Below are 20,203 nucleotides of genomic sequence, written 5' to 3' on the forward strand. Positions count from 1 at the left end.
ATAAATAGACATTTATGGTGTTTGGAATGCTGTCAAATGTCAAAATAAGTCAGTCTTGACCTGAACAGTATGTAAGGTTTAACTCGTAACTGCTGTTGAATCCTAATACTGTGTCATCCCAGTCTGGAGCTACCCAGTTCTAGGGGCATTTTGGAAATACTTATCACAACAATTTAGAATATATCAAAATCTCACAGTGGCTTTGATCTCAAAGTTTGGATATTAGATTATATCAGCTCACTTGATATGACTCAGCATGAAAAGTATTTTATCATGCTTGCAAGTACTGGAAAAAAGGAAAAAGAAAACAGTTTGAGTTGAGGAAGGGACACAGGGAACAGAAAGACTCGGATAGTGGAAGAAAAAGTTCATGGGTTTGGCTGAAAGTAGAGGGAGATTACAGACAGACCAGACAGATTTATTCTGTTAAGGCTGAGACCCCTTCCCTTGACCATAACCTGGTCAAAAATGAGGCTGGATCTGGCTTATCTTTAGTGTAGACAGCTGTGTGTTGACTGGAGACTAAGTATGGAAGAGGCTGAATGTCTGAGAGAAGAGGGTTTGTAGCTGGATGGGAGTAAATCTTGGCAATTTGTGGAATCTGTATAATCTAGTGTGTAATTGCACTTTCGTAAAAGTCTGACCATCCTGGCTTTATTCTCCGTGTTCTCCAGTACCCGAGAGAATATTTTGAGCAGCCGATGCTCTCCTCCCTACATGGCTTATGATGCTGAGTTAAACATGCTGTCAGACCCATGATAATATCTGCGCTAAGTTTAATTGCATATACCACACAAAGCAGTTCACATTTAAGCAAATGATAAACATTGTGTGTTGAGCAGCAAATATTTACAACAACAGAGACTCACAGCCTCTCTGCTCTGTTGAATGTATGTAAATGCTTCAATTACAGCAACCGCTCTGTGAATATGAGGCCCGGTGTCAGCTCATTATTCACATACATATACATGGCTGTCGAGGTCAAGGATTCTGCCAACTTCCCTTTTTAATTTCTGCTCTGCAGCACTTGAATATTAAAAAGGTTCGAGCTGTCGTACACGTTTAATTTCTCATCTTTAGAATTATACGTTCCAATCGAAAGACCGATTTTAATCTTTTTGTTATAAAACATCCCCTGCTGCCAATGAACCGTGTCTCTCTTATTCATTAATCAAGCTGAAATTATTCAGGTGATTTGCTTTGAGAGCTGATCACCACAGGGAGAAAAGAACATGCTGCATGCATTATTTACAGACACTGCCATCTAAAGATGAACTCTCAACAAGTTAATGAGCATATTGAAAGAGCAGATATATTCCTTTATTGTGAAGGTGGGATGTAACTAAGAATTACATTCACTCAAATACTGATTTGAAATGAAAACATCTAAGAGGCTTGCAAATTATATGTAATAAAATGAGACTACATATTCAATAAATATTTTCATACACCTTATGAGTCGAGCAGAATGCAGAGCAACTTTTAAAGCGGGTGTGGCTGCATAGCAAAGTCATTGGAAAGGCTCAAACAGACTGCTAGTACCAGCCATTGTTAGCGTGTTCAATGCGCATGCTCAATCATCCATGACCTGTTCATCAGGACGTAATGCTTCCAGAGGGAGAAACGTTTCGTCACTCGGATGAGTGACTTCTTCAGTTTCACAGCTATTGCTAGCTTGCTAACTGATACTGAGGTGGTACACTGGCTGTTTAGGATGAGAGTGTTACGACCCGGCTCAAAGGCTGCAACATAAAAAAAAAAGATGAATACCAGAGTGTTAGCGAGAAGAGGTTTTTTCTTAAAATGGAAAACCAGGTTGGCTAAAATGGGTGGTGCCACCAAGGCAAAGACAAGCGAGCTCCTGGGAAGCTTGCCTCAGGTATGCTTTTATCCACACCTGACTAGGTGTGGCCAATTAGCACCAGCTGAAAACATTGAGATGATTAGGGGCTGCAGAGGGACGTAGCAGAGAGTAAGTTGAGACATCTGTTCCCCTGAATCTTTAAACATCTGTCTGTGTGGTAAAGAAACAACATGTTGTGTTGACTTTTCATTCTCAAACTATCACTGAGAAAGTCGGTATAAGTTTGTTTGATTTACTCATATGCTAATCATCTCTCCATTAAAAAAATGGAGAGCTGTTCATAATCGCGAGACTTTTAAGGTGCTTTTAAGGACCCACCTCTACGCTTTGCCTTTCGAATTAAACAGAGCTTGATATCTTAACTTTTTTTTGTAAATTAATGAATTATTTTCTTCATATTTTCTGTGTAGTTTCTTTGTTGCTGTGCAGCACTTCTGTGCAACTTGTTTGCATTCACGTTGTGATTGACATTGACAAAGAGAAAACAAACCAGAAGGTGATACCACAGATATGTCAAAGCATATTGCTGTCAATTTATCTCAAAATAATGAAATGAAATGTTTGAGGGGCTTGCTCTTTTACTTGTACTGCACATTTTTCTCTCTTTTAGTTTTCCTTCAGTGTCCTTAAAGTTCATGAGACTGCAGATAAAAATAAGAAATCATTCTGACCTCACAAGTGTTAGTATTGCCAAATATCCCCATATTATATAATTACATCCATGTAATTGAAAAAAATAATAAGAAAAAATGACAAAGTTAATAACATTGAAAACATTAACATTACTACACTAATGCTTCAGAAGTGCTAAATGATGTATGTCTCTGAACAGTCACAGGTTTATTTCATTATTGTGTGTTTATTTTTGATTTTCAGATGAACAGCATAACTAATGGCAGCCATGGCAGAGCTAACAGGTTTCCTTCAACTTACTTTGAGTATTCTTGCAGTGTGCCTCTTGTATACTGACAGGTGGCAGCATTATTGCGGGACAAGGATCTGCCAAATAGGATGCATAAGACTCAGGTGCTGAATGCGGTCTGGTTCACTGGCTCACTTTGTGCTTATTGAGCTCATTTGTCAATACTTTGCCGGCTGCATCGTACACAACAGCACGTCACAGAGCTCTGCAGGATGTTCGCCCTCATGCTGCGTTGATTGGAGGTGCTGAGTGATCCATCTCCTACAGGTACACTGTTAAGATTAAACCCCAGCTGTTATGATCACTTCACTCAGCAGTGAATCACTTGAGTCAGGTCTGAGGAAAATTAGCAAGTGTTGCACATCGCCGCAGCTTGAGGATGTGAAAGCAGATTGGCTGCATTCAAAATGCAAATGCAAATGTTCTCCGCTGTCAATGTGTCCTAATTAACAAAGTGTCAAAAGGCGGCGGGATGTGAGAAAAACGATTATGAATTATGAGACAGCATGATTTGATTTTGCTTACTTTTTCTCTCTTAGAGAGGAAGACGTCCTTTAAAAATGCAAAAGCTTTCATTCAGCTGCTGAACGAGAACACTGAGTATCTGCCAATGTAAAGTTTGCACCTCATTGAAATTCTAGGAGATTTTACTTATTATTTTCCATTTTTTCCTGTATTGTATCAGCTCTGCTTAAAAAATGACCCTGCAGATCTGCATATAAACTCCTTCCTCAGTGCAATCACCAGTTTTTTTGTAAATCCTGTAGAATAATGGGTTTTGCAACTTAATTTTCCAATCGGAGGTCATTGCTGGTGTGTGAAGGTAACCTCCCCCTCACCATTACCCAGATGAAACATTACAAAAAAAATTGATGTCAAGGAAAGTCATTCTGCTTACAAATAGGAACAGCATTTCATCACAGCTTTGTATTAATATGTAAAAGACTGTGTGGAACAGATTAGTTCGAATCTTTGACAAATGGCTGCATCAATTCCACCAGGACCGGCAGACTCAACGATAAATTTGTCTCATTTAAGTCACTTACAGGCAAGCTTTGCTTTGACCTCTGTTTCACCAGTTAAGGTGAAATGAATCACAAGAGTTTAAGAATTCATTAGTTGGAAGACAAAGAACAAATGCAGGACAGGTGTGTGGAGGTACAATTTTGTGAAAATATATCACATCCCCGTTTCCAGTCATGCTGATGATTTGAATGCATGGATGGGAGTAAATAGTCTTTTTCAAAACATCTGTGAATACTCCCGAGCTGCTCGTGCTGTGGTTCTTTGTTTCTTTACATTTCTGAACTTTATATTGGATTGGTCATTGAAGTCATCCAATTCAGTTCAATTAAATTTTATTTATATAGTGACAAATCACAACATCAGTTCCCTAAAGGCGTTTTATCTTGTAAGGTAAACCTTAGAATAATACAAAGGAAACAGAAAAGCCGTACAACCAGATGACCCCCTATGAGCAAGCACTTTGGCGACACTGGGAAGGAAAAACTCCCTTTTAAACAGGAAGAAACATCCAACAAGCTCAGGGAAGGGCAGGCATCTGCCGCGACCGGTTGGGGGTGAGTGGATGAAGACAGCACAAAGACATGTTATGGAAGAGAGCTAGATATTAATAGTAACTAATAATTAAATGTATTTGGTTCCCATATATGAATCCACACCTCAGAGCTACTGATGAAAATGCTGACTGATGTCCAGTCCAAAAGGAGGTATGAACACCAGTCATGTGAAAGAGGTTTTCATGGGACTCTATGTACTCTGAAACCTGACTCTATATGTACAGACTTAGTACTTCCATAGAAATTAAAAGGGTAACTAGAGGCCTCTACAAAAGTAGAAGTTTAGGCAGTTTTCTGGTCTGGAGCATGAGTGCATGTGTATTAACACAGTGCCACCATCTTCCTAGAAATGGATGTCCCAACAAATTTACCCCAAGGTCAAACTGCATGAGAAATGCTACATGTCACAAGAGCTACATGTCAGACTCTACAGGCCTCAGTTATCATGTTAAATCTACAACAGAGTGACTGAAAAACAAAAAAAAAGCAAGGTGCAGACCCGATCAGTTTTAAACATTCTTATTAAATGATAGCATGCTAACACTGGGAGCATGTGTAATCACGTCATTGCGTATTTTTGTCCCAGTATAATTTCCTCCTCTGTTCTTTTTGTGAGGTTAAATTTAATCGAGCAGTATCAGCGTTTTGGTTACACACTACTTTTATATCCAGCTGCTCTGAATATTATGTTCCGCATGAAAAAACATAGATATACTTTAATGACTTCCCACTTTGAGTTCCAGAGCAGTGAAGATTTTTTGCGCGGTTCTTTGCTGGTAGATTATTAACGACTCAGCTAATTGTGGTTATGAATCACCATTAGTGACCACATTGGTACTCTTGTTTCTTCCTACCACATGTTAAAATCTGGAACCTCAAAATGCTTTCCACTTCTACATCCTGACACTGTTAAAATGATTGACTGCTGTTTGTTATGAGAAACAACAGCCTGCAGGCCTCTGTGTTACATGTGGCACGCTCGCTGCCAACAGGGGTCAATCCAGACGTGATATTTCCCTTGTTCCACTGGTTCCTCATCCCCCAATGGGGCCGTCAAGCTCGCCTTTTCTCTCAAGGTTAATTTTATTTGAACCACACCAACTCTTGTACTGGCTTGCTGCTTGCCTGTGTTAAGGTTGCTGTCTTTATTGATTGCTGTGAAATAAAATTATGCCTCACTGTATAGAGGAGCTGAGCCCTGCTGAACACAGTTAATGATCCTCTTATAGCACTTCATACGTTCCCTAGCTCATCTCATCTAACTGATTAGAGATAATGTATCTTATCTTGTGGCATATTTCTTTTGCTGGCTTTTCTGTAAGTCTCATTTTAAAGTTACCTACTATTGACATAATTGCATACTTTTATGCTTAGCTGGATCCTGCTTTAAACCTGTACAGATAAGTTAAATATCTCTTTGTGTTGAGGTTGCATGCTCTCCCTGTGCCCGCCTCCATGGGGTACTCCGGCTCCTTCCCAGCTGAACTTGTAAAAATCAGTTAAACATGAGTGCGATGATCACTGTTGAGAGTAAGAGAGCTTTCATGCATACAAGCTGATATGGTAGACATTGTCCTTATTAAAAGAAAATATCCAAATCTCTAAATTGAAAGAAGAAGAGAACAAAGGATTGAGGAATGAAAGTCGGTAGAAGCAAGTCAGAATACTTGTTTATGGGAATGGGAAAGTGACAGGTGTAACAGTGAAGATGGAATGAATAGAAATAGTACAGGTGGAAGAGTTTAAGCACCTGGGTTGACTATCTGCAGAAATGGACACTGCAGGGGAGAGGTGAAGAAGTGAGTACCAGGGGTGATTTGTGACAGGGTGGCAGCAAGAGTGGAAGGGAAGGTCTACAACACGGGTGGGCAATTCCAGGCCTCGAGGCCCGGTGTCCTGCAGGTTTTAGATCTCACCTTGGGTCAACACACCTGAATCACATGATTAGTTCGTTACCAGGCCTCTGGAGAACTGCAGGAGCTAATTTAGCCATTTAAATCAGCTGTGTTGGTTCAAGGACACATCTATAACCTGCAGGGACACCAGCCCTCGAGGCCTGGAGTTGCCCACCCCTGGTCTAAAAGATGCTAGCTGAGCTGGAGGAGGCGGAGCTTAAGAGTGTCAGATTTTCATTTGGGAGTTACCAGGATGGACAAGATTAGAAATGAGCAGTTTGGAGACAAAGTTAGAGAGACAAGTTTGACATGGTGCAGAGGAGGGATAGGGGATATACTGTACAAAGGTTGTTATATATGGAGCTACCAGGCAGGAGGAAAAGAGGGAAACCTCACAAAAGATGAAGTATTGTCACAATCATGCAAGATGCAGTCACTCAAGTACAGAGTAAAGATCATTTCTGAATCTAATTTCAATCCAAAATTAAAAAAAAAAAAAAAATAGAGGCAATAAAATGTGGGCTTAGGAGACTTTGGTTATTTCTGTCCTCTTGTCATTACATGTGTCCATGTTAAACACATGAGCAGGAACAGTGACCTTGTTGAGTAACAGCAATAAAACCCATTTATTACTCTTTACAGCATGAATGCTGAGCACACATACGGTATCAATCCAGGAGCCGAGTAAGCTGTACACAGTGAGGAAAAGCCGCTCTACTCCGGGAATTCTTCCTCATGTCCTGACAGAAAAATGCTTCATTTGGAGGTGAAAATTAGGTATTTTAGTTGAAGGGCAAACAATAAGCTGCTGATGGCGTCACCGCTTGGCTTGGTGTGGCTGGTGTTAGCCTTCACTTTGGTATTCAAGCCAGTGGCTGCCAACACCTGTTCGAACCAGGATTTTTTCTGCTCTCACGGATTATGCGTGTCTGAGGACTGTGTGTGTGACTTCACCGACGACTGTGGAGACGGCAGCGATGAAAACAATTGTGAGTAAAATGTGAAAATGGACACACAGTATAGAAAAAACTGAGAGTAAAAATCTATTTTTATCCACGATCTGGTTTCAGTTCATAGAGTTTGTAAATTTGCTTGTGAATCAAACATTTTCTCTTTATATTAAATGCAGTGGAGAACAACTTATCCTCATCCTTTTTCATCTTTGAGAGCGAACTTATCACACATTTACTTTTCTTTTCTCTCCCTGAGAACTCCTGTTGCTTTAAGCTGCACAAAGTGTGTAACAAAATGCACCGAAACAGAAACAGTTTGTGTGTTTACTGATATTTGTTGAGCAGTTCGAAGCATTGTGTTTGAAATGACCTGAAAATATTACTCCTTTTATGCTCACTCCTCTTCAGTATGGCTAAGCTAGATGCTGAAGTACTGCAACCACAACACATTGACATGTGCACCTTGAATGGTGGATTCACCAATATGATTGCCTTTTATGTTATTGATCCTTCCATTTAGCTTCACATCAGTTTGATGTCTGTTGTCTGGGAGGTGCACAGTGATGTGAAGTAATCAACAATGCCCCTCAGATGTCTTAAGCCTAAAAAGTAACGAACCTATTTTAAAGATGTTAGGAGTAGAAAGTACAGTTATTTGGACATTGCACAAAAGACGTAGAGAAGAGGTGGAGTGGGTGGAGACTAGTGTCTGGGGTGATTTGTGATTGAAAGATAGCAGCAAGAGTGGAAGGAAAGGTTAGCAGCAGTGAGACCTGATGTGACGTGTGGTTTGGAGAGCTGACAAAAAGACAGGAGGCTCAGCTGAAGATTTTAAGATTCTGATTTAGAGTGAGAGCAGACGAGATTAGATATGAGTACATCAGAGCGACAGATCAGGTCGAGCAGTTTGGAGACAAGATTAGAGAAGCAAGGCTGGTTTGAGATGGTGTAGACATGTGCTGATATGTTGACGATGAAGCTGACAGGCAGGAGGAGAAGAGGAAGACCACAGAGAGGATTCACAAATTTAATTAAGGAGAATATGTAGAGGGTTGGTGTTACAGAAGAGGATGCTGGACAGGCTGAGATGGAGGCAAAGATATTTGTAATAAATATATGCACTTCATTACTTTCCACCTCTGTGTTTCATCATGACGTGTCACTCTAAACTATCAGGCTTATATCCAACTGAAGAAAATAATGGGACTAAAAGAATAAACAACTGTCTTAAAGTGCATTTTCTAAAATAATATTTTTTCTTCCTTAACCATTAAGAACTATTATCTTTGGTCATTTATTGCTCATTTATTGTGTACTGTAGTTACAAAGCTTTTTTTAAATCATTAATCTTACTAGCGCTTTAGGAGTAAGCCTTTTTCTAAAAATCTGTAACTTTAGGGCTGGTCTCTAAAATCCAGATCAGTAGAATAAAACAAACAGAAGTTTAATCTAATCGAGTACATTTTTATGATGGATATAAAATTTTGTCGACAAGGATCTATAAATGGGCAGTGATTGTTGTATGGTTGCTAATCTTGCCTGATACCTCTGAAAATACGCCACGGCACTTCTGAATTATAAACTGCAGTTTACACTTGAATCTATAATGATGTGAACTACATCAGAGGCTTAACAACAAAAGAGCAGAAGTGAAATATATGTGTTACCATTTTCTGCTGCAGGTTCAATGTATGAGAGGTGTGACTTTGAGGAGGGTTTCTGTGACCTGATCCAAAGCACAGAAATGAGGGCTCAGTGGTCCAGAACAACTGCGGTCGCTGGACTCAAACATGACCACACAAACAACAAATCAGGTTGGAGCAGCTGTCATTTCCAAATGATAACAACACCTATTATGAAAGTTTTCCTTTAAATTTTCCTCCTCTCTCCCTTCAGCACATTTTCTGTCCCTGTTACCTGTCAGAGGAAACAAAACCACAGCAGACCTGAAAAGTCCAGTCTTCCCACCCAGCCACACCTGCCAGGTAACAGAATCTACAGTAAACCACAGCCTCCACCAATGTGACATCACCTGATTACCTTCTTTTCATTTCTGCTTGTCAGATGAGTTTCTATTATTATTTTGGAGCAACTCACGGAGATCTTCAGGTCCTGGTTCAAACTCATCCAGCAGGTCAGAGCACAGCAGTGTGGAAACACTCAACTCAACTACAGAAGGATACGTGGCTGCGGAAAATCTTTCGCTTTTCCAGGAATGACAGTTTTCAGGTCTGTAACAGTCTAATACTAACAGCGTGTCCCATATCAGATCATGGTGTCACAAATGGTCTCAGTTATATTAGTATTTAATTTCTAATTCATACATATTAAACCATTCTTTAAAATACCCCCGACTCCAGCTTGTTAGCGTTTAATCAAATGTATTATTACCTTAGGCAGTGCTACTTCTCTTAGCTTTCTGATACTATACAGTAGTCTTTGTGCAGTATTTGAAAAAGCTCTTTTTTATTGTAGTTTTAATATTTTAAAGTAAGAGCCCATAGCAAATGTGTTAAATTGTACTGTGCCTTTTGTATTGTAGCTCAGTATCACTGTAGTGCATTAGCGGTGTCTCGTGCACTGCTCCTGAGTAGAATTTACAAAAGGAAAAAGTCAGAATGCAGCTCATTTGAGCCCACAATAAAAATGAATGAGCAGCAAAACCTGAGAGCAGATTTTGGAGGCACAAGAAAAGAAAAATATATCCATTAGATGCTTGGATCCTTTTCCTGTGAGCTGCACTTTGACTGATGAATGACAACAGGTTCTATAACATATAATTTATTGTCTTTTTAACTTGACAATCTATCTACTGTCTTTAATTTAAACAATATAATCTTAAAGCTGCTCTTATCATTGTTTCCTTAAATAACATTTAAGAGAATCATCAGATGACTGCATTTTCCCTCAACTTTGTGCATCCCCTTGCTTTGGCTTTGCAGCCAAACATCTTTTGCTTCCTTGATTCACTATCTTTTTTATCCGAGTCATTTTTCAGCCACAGCAGACAGGTGTTTTTAAAAACGACCCCAGCAGCACACAAACAAAATGAGCAACATAAGGGATGGTGCATTTAGCGGTTAAGGAGTCGAAAATTTACACCAGAGCTCGGGATGTTCTTGTGGAAAGCACACCTTTTTGATTGTGAGCGCTGATGCCATCAAGTTCCCATTAAGCCCTGCAACTAGACCTAATTTGATAAAGTGAAGTATTCTGCCTGGGAACATATAAACTAAAATAATTTGTGTCTAGCAGCCATATTGTGGCCTGGGGCCCCTCCAACAGATAGAGCCAGATAATTAGCTAATCGCTCAGGACCTCAGCTGACCACATAAATGAGCTCTCAGGCTTAGGCTCTTTCTGGCTTTTGCCGGTGCTGCCTCATCAGGAGCTGGTGGAGAAAACATCTGAACTATATGGAGGTCATCCTAATAAATGGTCAAAAGTCATGCTTGTCATGACGTTGGGCCTACATCATAACCTCTTGATGTTTTACTATAATCTGGTTCAAAGGCTTTCACAGGTTCAGTAGGTGTTATGGTATACAGCGTTAATAATGCAGTGTAGGGTTTATTGTAACTAGCGAAGTCGTCACAGAAGAAGTAAGCGTCACGTCAGGAGCTTTTTATATCCACTGCGAGGGTAGTGACCTACTCTTAAGAGGCCATCTGGAGTCCTGTGAAGCCTGCTGTTGTGTCCTTCCAGTGTCCTGAGACAATGTCAGTGTGTCACCGTCCCCTCTTCTCTGCCTTCACCATCTGTCCCCCAGGAGTGCCCGCTCAGTTTTGTGATGTAGCCGACCAGTAGCAGGGGGAGTAAAGAGAGGCCACCTCTCTGCTAACATTCGCTTTCCCCTCCATTAATCCACTTCCTGTTTCCAAGGTAGTTTGGTTAATTGGGTTTTCATTTGCCGTGATTTCAGTTTCAGTCAGTTTGCTTTATGGGCTGCACCTTGAGGTTAGATTTGCTCTTTAATTGTGTAGCGGAAGAACTTTTCATTTGGTGAGCTTGAATCTTGTAAGATCAACAAAAAATATATCACCCATATAAAAAGTTTTCCAGAAGCTGGAGGATGAAAATCTAATCTGCGATATGATTAAGGGTGTTTTGTTGTGCTGCTTCTACTCACAATAACGACATGACTCTGTGGATAAAAATACCCAAGATTTTAAGAAAGCGGGGGCACACTGTCTGGATCAGATAAACACTCTGGCTCAGCTGTGAAATCCTAAATACACAGTTATGTAAACTCATTGCTGTAGATTATATTACCTTTGTGACCTCAATTTTCACTTGTGGAGGTAAAAGAAAAACCATCTGAGATGTGTGACTGATGGAAATTCTATTTTTCTGAGCAGTCTTGATGACGCAATCTACTGTTTGCTGAGATCAGTCATAAATGACAGGCTGTAAAACTGCACCGGTGCAGATAAACGCTGTTCTGTGGACTTTGATCAGCGTGTCTATGATATTATTCTGATAGCACTCTGACTAAGGCTTCATTTATGCTGCAAATCTGTGAGCTTGATTCTGATCATTTGATCAGATCTAATTTATTTGTAATAGTTGTAGTTTTGATATATATTTTACTTTATTAGATTTCAGTGTGAACCAGTTATGGTCCTAAATTGACCGAAACAACAACACATTACTGTTTTAATGTGTTGTAATGTTCAGTAGGGTGCATAGAGCATTTCTTCCTATTCATCTAGGAAAAGGGATAATAGGTGTAGTTATTTAGTCAAATATATGTAAACAGACATGGATTTACAATATATATGGCAAAAACAGACTTTTTTGCAATTCTAATGAGCTGAAACGTCAATATTTAGCGTGACCACCTTTATTTTTCAGTACAGCGTGAACTCTTAGGCAAGTCTTCAGGAATAGTTCTCCAGGCTTCTTGAAGGATATTTAAAGCTGTTCTTTGAATGTTTCTGCCTTTTGTTCTGTTCTCTGTCAAGATGATTCCACACTGCTTTAATAATATTGTGGTCCGAGCTCTGCGGAGGCCTATCCATGACTGATACTGCTCCTCTGTGCTTTTTTCTATCCAAATATGCATCAGCAGGAGTTTTCTGGGTCATCGTCAGGCTGAAAAATGAACCTGTTGCCAATCAGACTCTTTCCAGATAAATTGTTAATAATTCCATCAAACTGGACATGATCCCGACACCAATGGCTGAAATGCAGCGCCAAACCATGACAGAGCCTCCACTGTGTCTAAAAGACTGTGGACACTCACTGTTGTATCTCTGCTGTTGACTTTTATATCAAGCCTTGTGTAACTTGGCTGACATTAGCCTTTTTTCCCTGTCTCCCATCCTTAAGAAGGGCTTCTTCAGAGGCTCCCGTCCACTGAGACCATTTCTGATGAGGCTTCAGTGAACAGTAGATGGATTTATTAAAGGGTCATGTGTCTCTTTCAGGTCATGTGTCAGGTCTTTGCTAGATTTCTTTTTTTTTCTTCCTTTTTTCCTTCATCTATCCACCTATTTTTGTTGTTGCTTCTTTTTTGTATTTTATTCCCATACTTGTTACAGCCTGTTGTAATAAATATAGAAACAAGTATTTAAACAGAAATCGGGAATAATCAGTGAGAACAAATATGAAAACTGAATGAATATTAACAATAATAACGATTACGATTTTTAAGACATTAATAATATTAGGCTTACTCAAATTCTAAATAATTTAATAGGAACTGAATGGATCCTGACATTTTTAAGAAAGACAGGCACTACAAAAAGACGGACAAAACATTAGGATCAGCTAATATAACAGCATTCTGCAAAAACAGGTTTAATAAAGCTTCACGGTCCAACATGCTCATGTAGGCTCTGTTTGTGTAGCAGAGCTGCAGCAGCCTGTTCCATTGATAAGAAGCCCATAAAGTGTTATTTATAAGTTAATATTCAGTAGAAGCCAATAGATTTGTGAGAGGATTAGAAAGAGGGTGAGGATTAAAAGAGCTAACGGTTGAATTAGGCTTTTTGAAGCATAAATGTTCTGTATGTATGCCGATACAGAGCTGGAATTATGAGTGGTGGGACTGTGACAATAACTATTTAATTGAAAATGACTTTATCCCAAATATTAGAATGCTGAGGGACATTTTTATATCTGTCGATGACTCTAAACCACAGGTGTCAAACTCCAGGCCTCGAGGGCCGGTGTCTTGCAGGTTTTAGATGTGTCCTTGATCCAACACAGCTGATTTAAATGGCTAAATTACCTCCTCAATATGTCTTGAAGTTCTCCAGAAGCCTGGTAATGAGCTAATCATTTGGTTGTTGACCCAGGGTGAGATCTAAAGCCTGCAGGGCACCGGCCCTCGAGGCCTGGAGTTCAACACCCCTGCTCTAAACAAAGCTCTTTTCACACCGAATAAATAAATGAGAACTGTATCTGGTTGAGGACCATTTAGTAAACCTGCACAAAGCAAAACTGCAAAAAAACTCTGATTCTGTCATTTAAGAAATAAAATAAAATACAAATGAAGTCACATATGATATAAAAATCACTGGCCATTTCATTAGGTACACTATGAATGTCGATCTGTGGGATCAGCACTCTTGTACAGGAAGTCTGGAGCAGCTCTCTGTTTAAAAAGCCCTAATCTCTGATACTACACGTCTTCCCCAGCAGGCAGTGCAGAGCTTAGATGGAGCCAATGACTCAGGAGACTCAATGCATTCAAGCTACCTCTCTCCTCCGTGTGTCTACCCCACATATCTTCATGGTCCCCCTGTCCCTGAGTAGCCTTGGGAGTCAAAATAAATTCTATGGCCACACCTGTTAATGGCAGCTCCCCTCTAGATCAGTGCTCTTGGAATGTAGCTGATTTTAATTCAGTGACTTGGAAAACTAAACCCCAGGAGTCTGTTGCATTCAGAGGCTGGAGTGAGCTGTAATATATGCATTATACTAATGCAGATTAATACTCGGGTTTTTACCTTTACTGTTTCACAAAGTGTTAAAAAGCAAGGAGCAAAGCAAAAGCAGAATTTAAAAAAGGATAAAAACAGAATAAAATCACTTGAATTATACTTGTTTAATTAACCTGTTCTGAGCTACTGCTGACTTTGTTCTCATCTTTGATAAACGAGTTGAAAAGAGAATGACTACACCTCGACCACGATGCACGCATCTCTGATCCGTGTTGATACTAATAGTCCAACAGGACAGCAGCAGCCCTTGGAAATTCAGTCCCCCAGGAATACAGTGGAAATCCAAACTCTCTTGAATGTATAATCTAACATAGTAAAACTGAGCAGAGAAAAAAACAAAAAATACAAAACTAATTTGCACGTTCACAGTTTGGGCAGCAGTTGATCACTCTAGAGCATAGGTGTCAAACTCTGGCCCGTGGGCCAAATTTGGCCCGCAGCCTAATTACATTTGGCCCGTGAAGCCATACCAAATTATTATTAGAGCTGGCCTACTGGTATTATACAGCTAATATATATATTGTTTAGTATTAAGCTTTGCTTGTTCCATATTCAGTTTTTCAGCAAAACGTGTTTGAGTCCATAAGAAAAGATTCATTCTTATATCTGGAGGAATAAATATATTTCAATAAATATTAACGACTTTGTTCCAGTTATAAAATTTTGGCCCACTGTGTATTTGAGTTTGACACCCCTGCTCTAGAGTCTCTGCTGGAATTTCTTAGATCCAATCTTCTGAACTGCTCATCTCACAGAAGACAAAGGGAAGAACCATTTATTTCTGCACAACACTTTAGTACCTGGTCATCCTTTCTCCCCCTTCTCCTTCTAGTCATTACATCTTCTGAGATTACATCTGACCCCACACATGAAGACATCCAGTTACCTTTGTTTGGCATCTAATCACACGATTTAACGTCACTTCATTACATTTTCTTTTTTTCTATGTTATTCTTAACATAAATTTATAATTACCCTGTTTTTACATCCATTTTAATATAATTTCTTGTAAATTCTAATACAGAGGAATATTTTTTCCTCACTTTTTCTCCTCAAAGCTCTGTTTGCCATTCACAATTTACACACACACACACACACACACACACACACACACACACACACACACACACACACACACAGTGAGAGGCCTGCTATTATTATATTACTATTATTTGTTATATCGATTAAACTTAAACCTGATTATAATCTGATCAGTATCAAGCAGTTAAGCTTCATTAACTGTCAGAAAAATCTTATGAGTTATAGTTCGGTGTTCAACAATTATGACACTTAATACCATTTCTCTTATTCAGAATCATGTATAATGATGGGTTAGTGACACATTTCTTATCTTTCACATGCCTGCAAATACACAGAGACACAAATCGAAACTGGATCATGTCTATTTGTCTATGCAAACAAAATCCAAACACCACAATAATTGTTATTACTCAAACTGCATTTTTCATACAGCATGTTGATTCGATTTCTTTCGTGACTTTCATAACCAATGGCCTGTATTTATATAGCGCTTTACTAGCCCCTAAGGACCCCAAAGCGCTTTACACATCCAGTCATCCACCCATTCACACACACATTCACACACTGGTGATGGCAAGCTACATTAGGCAACGGGTGAAGTGTCTCGCCCAAGGACACAACGACTGAGACTGACCAAGCCGGGGCTCGAACCGGCAACTTTCCAATTACAAGGCGAACTCCCAACTCTTGAGCCACAATTGCCCCTAGAATAACCAAGAATAAAGATGATTTACAATTAGCAAAAGCACATGTAGATAAACTCTTTTATAGCACTCTGTGTCATTTTTGACATAAAGTCTGGATGTTAAGACCTTTTACCCTCAGATGTAACTTATTGTGATGCCTGAACCATTGATACAACGTAGGATGGATTAGTTCGTGCTGTTTACACCAAATTCTGACCCTGCCATCTGTTGAACTTCAGCATGTCATCTTGATCAAGTCTACATGCATAAATTAATTGGGCTGCTGCCATGTGATTGGCTGTTAAAGAGTAATTATAGGACAGGTGTACCTAAAGAAGTGGCTGGTAAATGTATGAATCACAGATTTGGCCCATGTTTGCCGAAGAAAATCATACTGGTTGGTCTGTTTATGGCTGTGCTTCTCAATAACAGACCCCTCTGGATTTGAATCAGCTTTATTTGTATTGCTTCAAAATCTCAGGTCACTTTAGATCACATCTAACTGAACTGCAGAGGTTACATCACATCAGCCTTAAACTGCACATTTATGCTGCCAGCAAGTAAATGTGAGCAAGTTAACACACCAAAATAGGAAGATTAAGCTCATATAAGTTATATTATGAACAACTTCTGTATTTGTGCCTCATTTCTTTCTTGGTGATTTTGTTCTTCTCTTGTCCTTTCTTCCCACTAGTTTCCCACTAACATGTGAATAAGCTCACAGCTTTAGCTTGGAGCAAGGGCTATAGGCTTACACATGTCTAAGCACAGTAAACACCAAATGCACAGATGCTCTACACATACTATATGCACGCTTGACAACCAAAGCAAACCAATGGTGTAAATTAAAAGTGGTGGCTGAGTACTCTTTTATCAATTCTTTCTTTCTTTATCTACCAGGTGGTGATTCGAGGAGAACTTTCAGCTGACAGCGAGGCCTCTGAGGTCCTGGCCATCGATGACTTATCCTTCAGCCCCGGCTGCGGGGCTGTGTCTGGTACTGGTACCATTAATAACATCGCACCACACAGACAGCACAAGTTCACACCCTGACATTTTGAAATATCGCCGCACATAAACAGACCCCCACAAACTTGTTTTGAATACCGATACCAGGGAGGTAGGGTGCTAAAACACCTGGGATGGCATTCATAACAGAATAACTGCATCGTTAAAATAGTGCTTAGTGCATGTTTTGCTCTGAATATGGAGCGTTTTTTGTGTGTGTTGGCTTATTTGTGTCGGCTGTAATGTGCCGCCTGCAGCTCCGTGATGAATTTGATGCGGTTCAATACCGGTTCTTGACCGGGAGCGTTCAATAAAGCACTGTCCAGTTGGCATTTTGGACATAATCTGAACATGTTGCTTTCACATTATTTTATACAGTTGCGAGCCCAAAGCATAGCATCACCACAACCTGTTCATGCTCTCTCATCGTGAAATAAACAGCAGTTGAACTTTTTTATTGATTGTCTTGTTTAGACTACAACCTTGAGCTTATTTTCACCAAAAACTGAATAACAACAGGTCCTTATGATGGGACTTTGGTGTAGAAGGATGCAGAGCAGGGCAGCTCGGCCCGTTTGTGATGAATGTGAATAACCTTTAAAAAATTAACTCATAGAGGTTGTAGCAAAATTGTATGTTAAAGAAGAGAGCCTTCCTAGCTAGGCTTCATTTCTGTGACTAAAACTTTCAAAAATGTACATTTTTCATGTAAACATTAAATCTAGTTGCAATCAGTATGTGGAGAGTTGCTCTTGGCATTTTCAGCTCATTGTTTTGCTCATTGGTCAATCCCAGTAGACTTATTCAGTGCGGCAGCTAATGAGACATTATTTTCTTCAGGAGATGGTGAAGAGCTAAACTGTGCACAGGGGAGGAGTGAATGCTGGTGCTGTATAAACAGGCAACTGTTTTCAACATGCTTTCTATATAATATTAAAGTTGTCAGTTTTTTGTTTAAAGCTTTTTATCTTTCTTTCTTTTTTTGCTGCTCCCAAATGGGGAAAAAGTGGCAAAGAGTATTTAATAAATGCAAAAGATCTTGTCACTGCGTATTCTTAAGAGTGTGGTGAAGCATCACCAAGCCTAGTTTGGCATGTCTAAGTAGACGAGACAGTTCAGTGTCACCTTGGCTCATGGTCCCTTTGCTTCCATCTGTCTTCTGCACTCACAGTGGATTTATTAAAAGCTCCAGACTTCAAAAGAGGACTGTTAGTGTCCCTTTAATCACATAAAAACCAATAAACCAAATGCTAAATAGTGCATAACAGACAGCTCATTAGTCAAATTTTAAACTCAAATCAACTTAATTTTTTCTTTTACAGTCAAAACTCTGCTAACACTACCTGAGCTGCACATATACGATTTAAGACACTGTTTTGAAAAGTGTCCAACATCTAATCATGCCAACCACAAGGATTTTTATACATCCTTTATTATTCATCCTGTCTCATCTATGGCCGCTTTATTTGTTAGACTCAGTACTGGCGGCTTCGCATGATCAAAATATAACCAATATATCTGAGCTGTGATCGAGTGGATGTGGCTTTGGAGCTAAGTTGCTGTAACTGTTTAGCACGTTGTGTTGCAATCATTATTTTTCATTTATGTTCTGCACAGGAGTTTATTTTATAGTTCTCAAACTGAGTGCACAAGTTTGCAGACAGAAAACTATTTTCAGGCACACCTTTTTAAATGATATAATATTCAGTTATGCTTGTGGTATGTGATGTACAGAGTTAACGTCATGACTTGGACCTCTGGTTAAGTTCAGGCAACAAAGCCGCTTGGTGAAGCTTTGCAGTTATACATTAAATGTTAAAAGACCAGTTTTGGTTAACCCTTTAATGCCTAGCCTATCATATTTGACACATTTGATACAAAAAAGAAGCCCAGTACAGCAAATATGATACAACTTACAACTCATATATGCAAATTATTATTTAATTAATTTAAAAAAAATAAGTTGGAGGGTTTAATAAATTATTAGACCGATCTTTTCTTTAAAAAAAAATAGTGCTCAAATATCCTCATAATTTTTGTGCAACTTCAAACAATATTTTTTATAATTATCCCATTTATTTGAGAGAAAAAAATCCACATAGGTTTTATTTGCTATGATGCCTCCATCCATCATGAGGGCAGCAGCCTAAGCAGAGAAGCCCAGACCTCCCACTCATACAGGGGAACACTGTGGTGTCTCCAGGCTACCCGCGAGATGTATCTTGGGTCTATCCCAGGGCCTCTTCCCAGTATGACATGCTTGGATCCCCTCAGTTGGCTCCTTTTAAAGTGTAGGAGTATCAGCTCTACTCTGAGTTACTCCTGAATTACTGAGCTTCTCATCCTATCTCTAAGGGAGACAGTCTCATTCTTCTTATTGCAAATTAGTTGAACATTAAAGCAATCTGTAAGCAGCTGTTATGTGCCATTTAGAGTGTGGACACACACTGGACTGGCGGGCATAATAACAGAAGAAACTGCTGCTGAGTGATTCTCCAAATTGAAGTCAACAAAAAGACAATCCAAAAGAAAAAAATGACACCAGCAGGAAACGCAAACTCTGGAAACAGCAGGGAGTGATAAACAGAAAGACAGCACACATACTGACCACCCCCAGTTCTCATTTCCAGAAATGCCTATCCTTGATTCCTCTTCTCGCGTCTTACTCCATCTCACAAAGATACGAGCAGATGAGGCGAGGGAGAGACACGAGGAAAGAGAAAGACAGCAGGCATTTAACAAAATGAGACATCGTGTGAGCCTCGTTTTAAAGCGATGCCAATTAGATTTGACGCAACTGCATCAAATATTCCTGCATTTCATGATTTCTGATGCAACAGTGCTCGCGACATGGTTTATATTTAGGATCGCAACGTGGCTTAATGTGAAGTGATGCCATACGCTTTTTAAAGTTACAAACAGAAGCAATGCAGGGCAGAAAGTTGGATCATCTTAAAGTAATTTATTGGTCCTCCAGCAAGCCTCATTTCTCCTCTGTCCTCCTTCAGTGACCACTGAGACAGATTTTCAGGACACAGGCAGGAGAACAAAGGACAAAGGAGACAAGGACACATAAGCAGTGAAATGAGAAAAGTCGCAGAACTCTGGAAACAGCGAGTAGTGACAAACTGATGCAGACAGTGGGAGAGATAAGACTGACAGGGCTGACTGGACACAGGTGAAAAAAAATTAGGGTGGGGCAACAAATCAGAAAAAGTGGGAAACAAGACAAGCACGGGAAGCAAAAACAAGTGGGACATGCAACGTATTTAATATTTTCAGAATATGAAATACTTTTAAAATG

General features: G+C 39.6%; 1 protein-coding gene across 1 annotated transcript in view; it reads left to right on the forward strand.

Moving 5' to 3' along the window:
• Positions 1 to 6,439: 6,439 nt before the first annotated feature.
• malrd1 (MAM and LDL receptor class A domain containing 1) overlaps positions 6,440 to 20,203 on the forward strand; it is a 70,181-nt gene continuing 56,417 nt past the window's right edge. The window contains 5 exon segments of the mRNA XM_085171855.1: positions 6,440 to 7,250; positions 8,897 to 9,028; positions 9,111 to 9,199; positions 9,279 to 9,443; positions 16,792 to 16,888. Coding sequence (XP_085027981.1) covers positions 7,073 to 7,250; positions 8,897 to 9,028; positions 9,111 to 9,199; positions 9,279 to 9,443; positions 16,792 to 16,888 — 661 coding nt within the window. The 5' untranslated portion in view covers positions 6,440 to 7,072.

This window comes from Neolamprologus multifasciatus, chromosome 9, assembly GCF_963576455.1.
Source record: "Neolamprologus multifasciatus chromosome 9, fNeoMul1.2, whole genome shotgun sequence".
Taxonomy (NCBI): Eukaryota; Metazoa; Chordata; class Actinopteri; order Cichliformes; family Cichlidae; genus Neolamprologus; species Neolamprologus multifasciatus.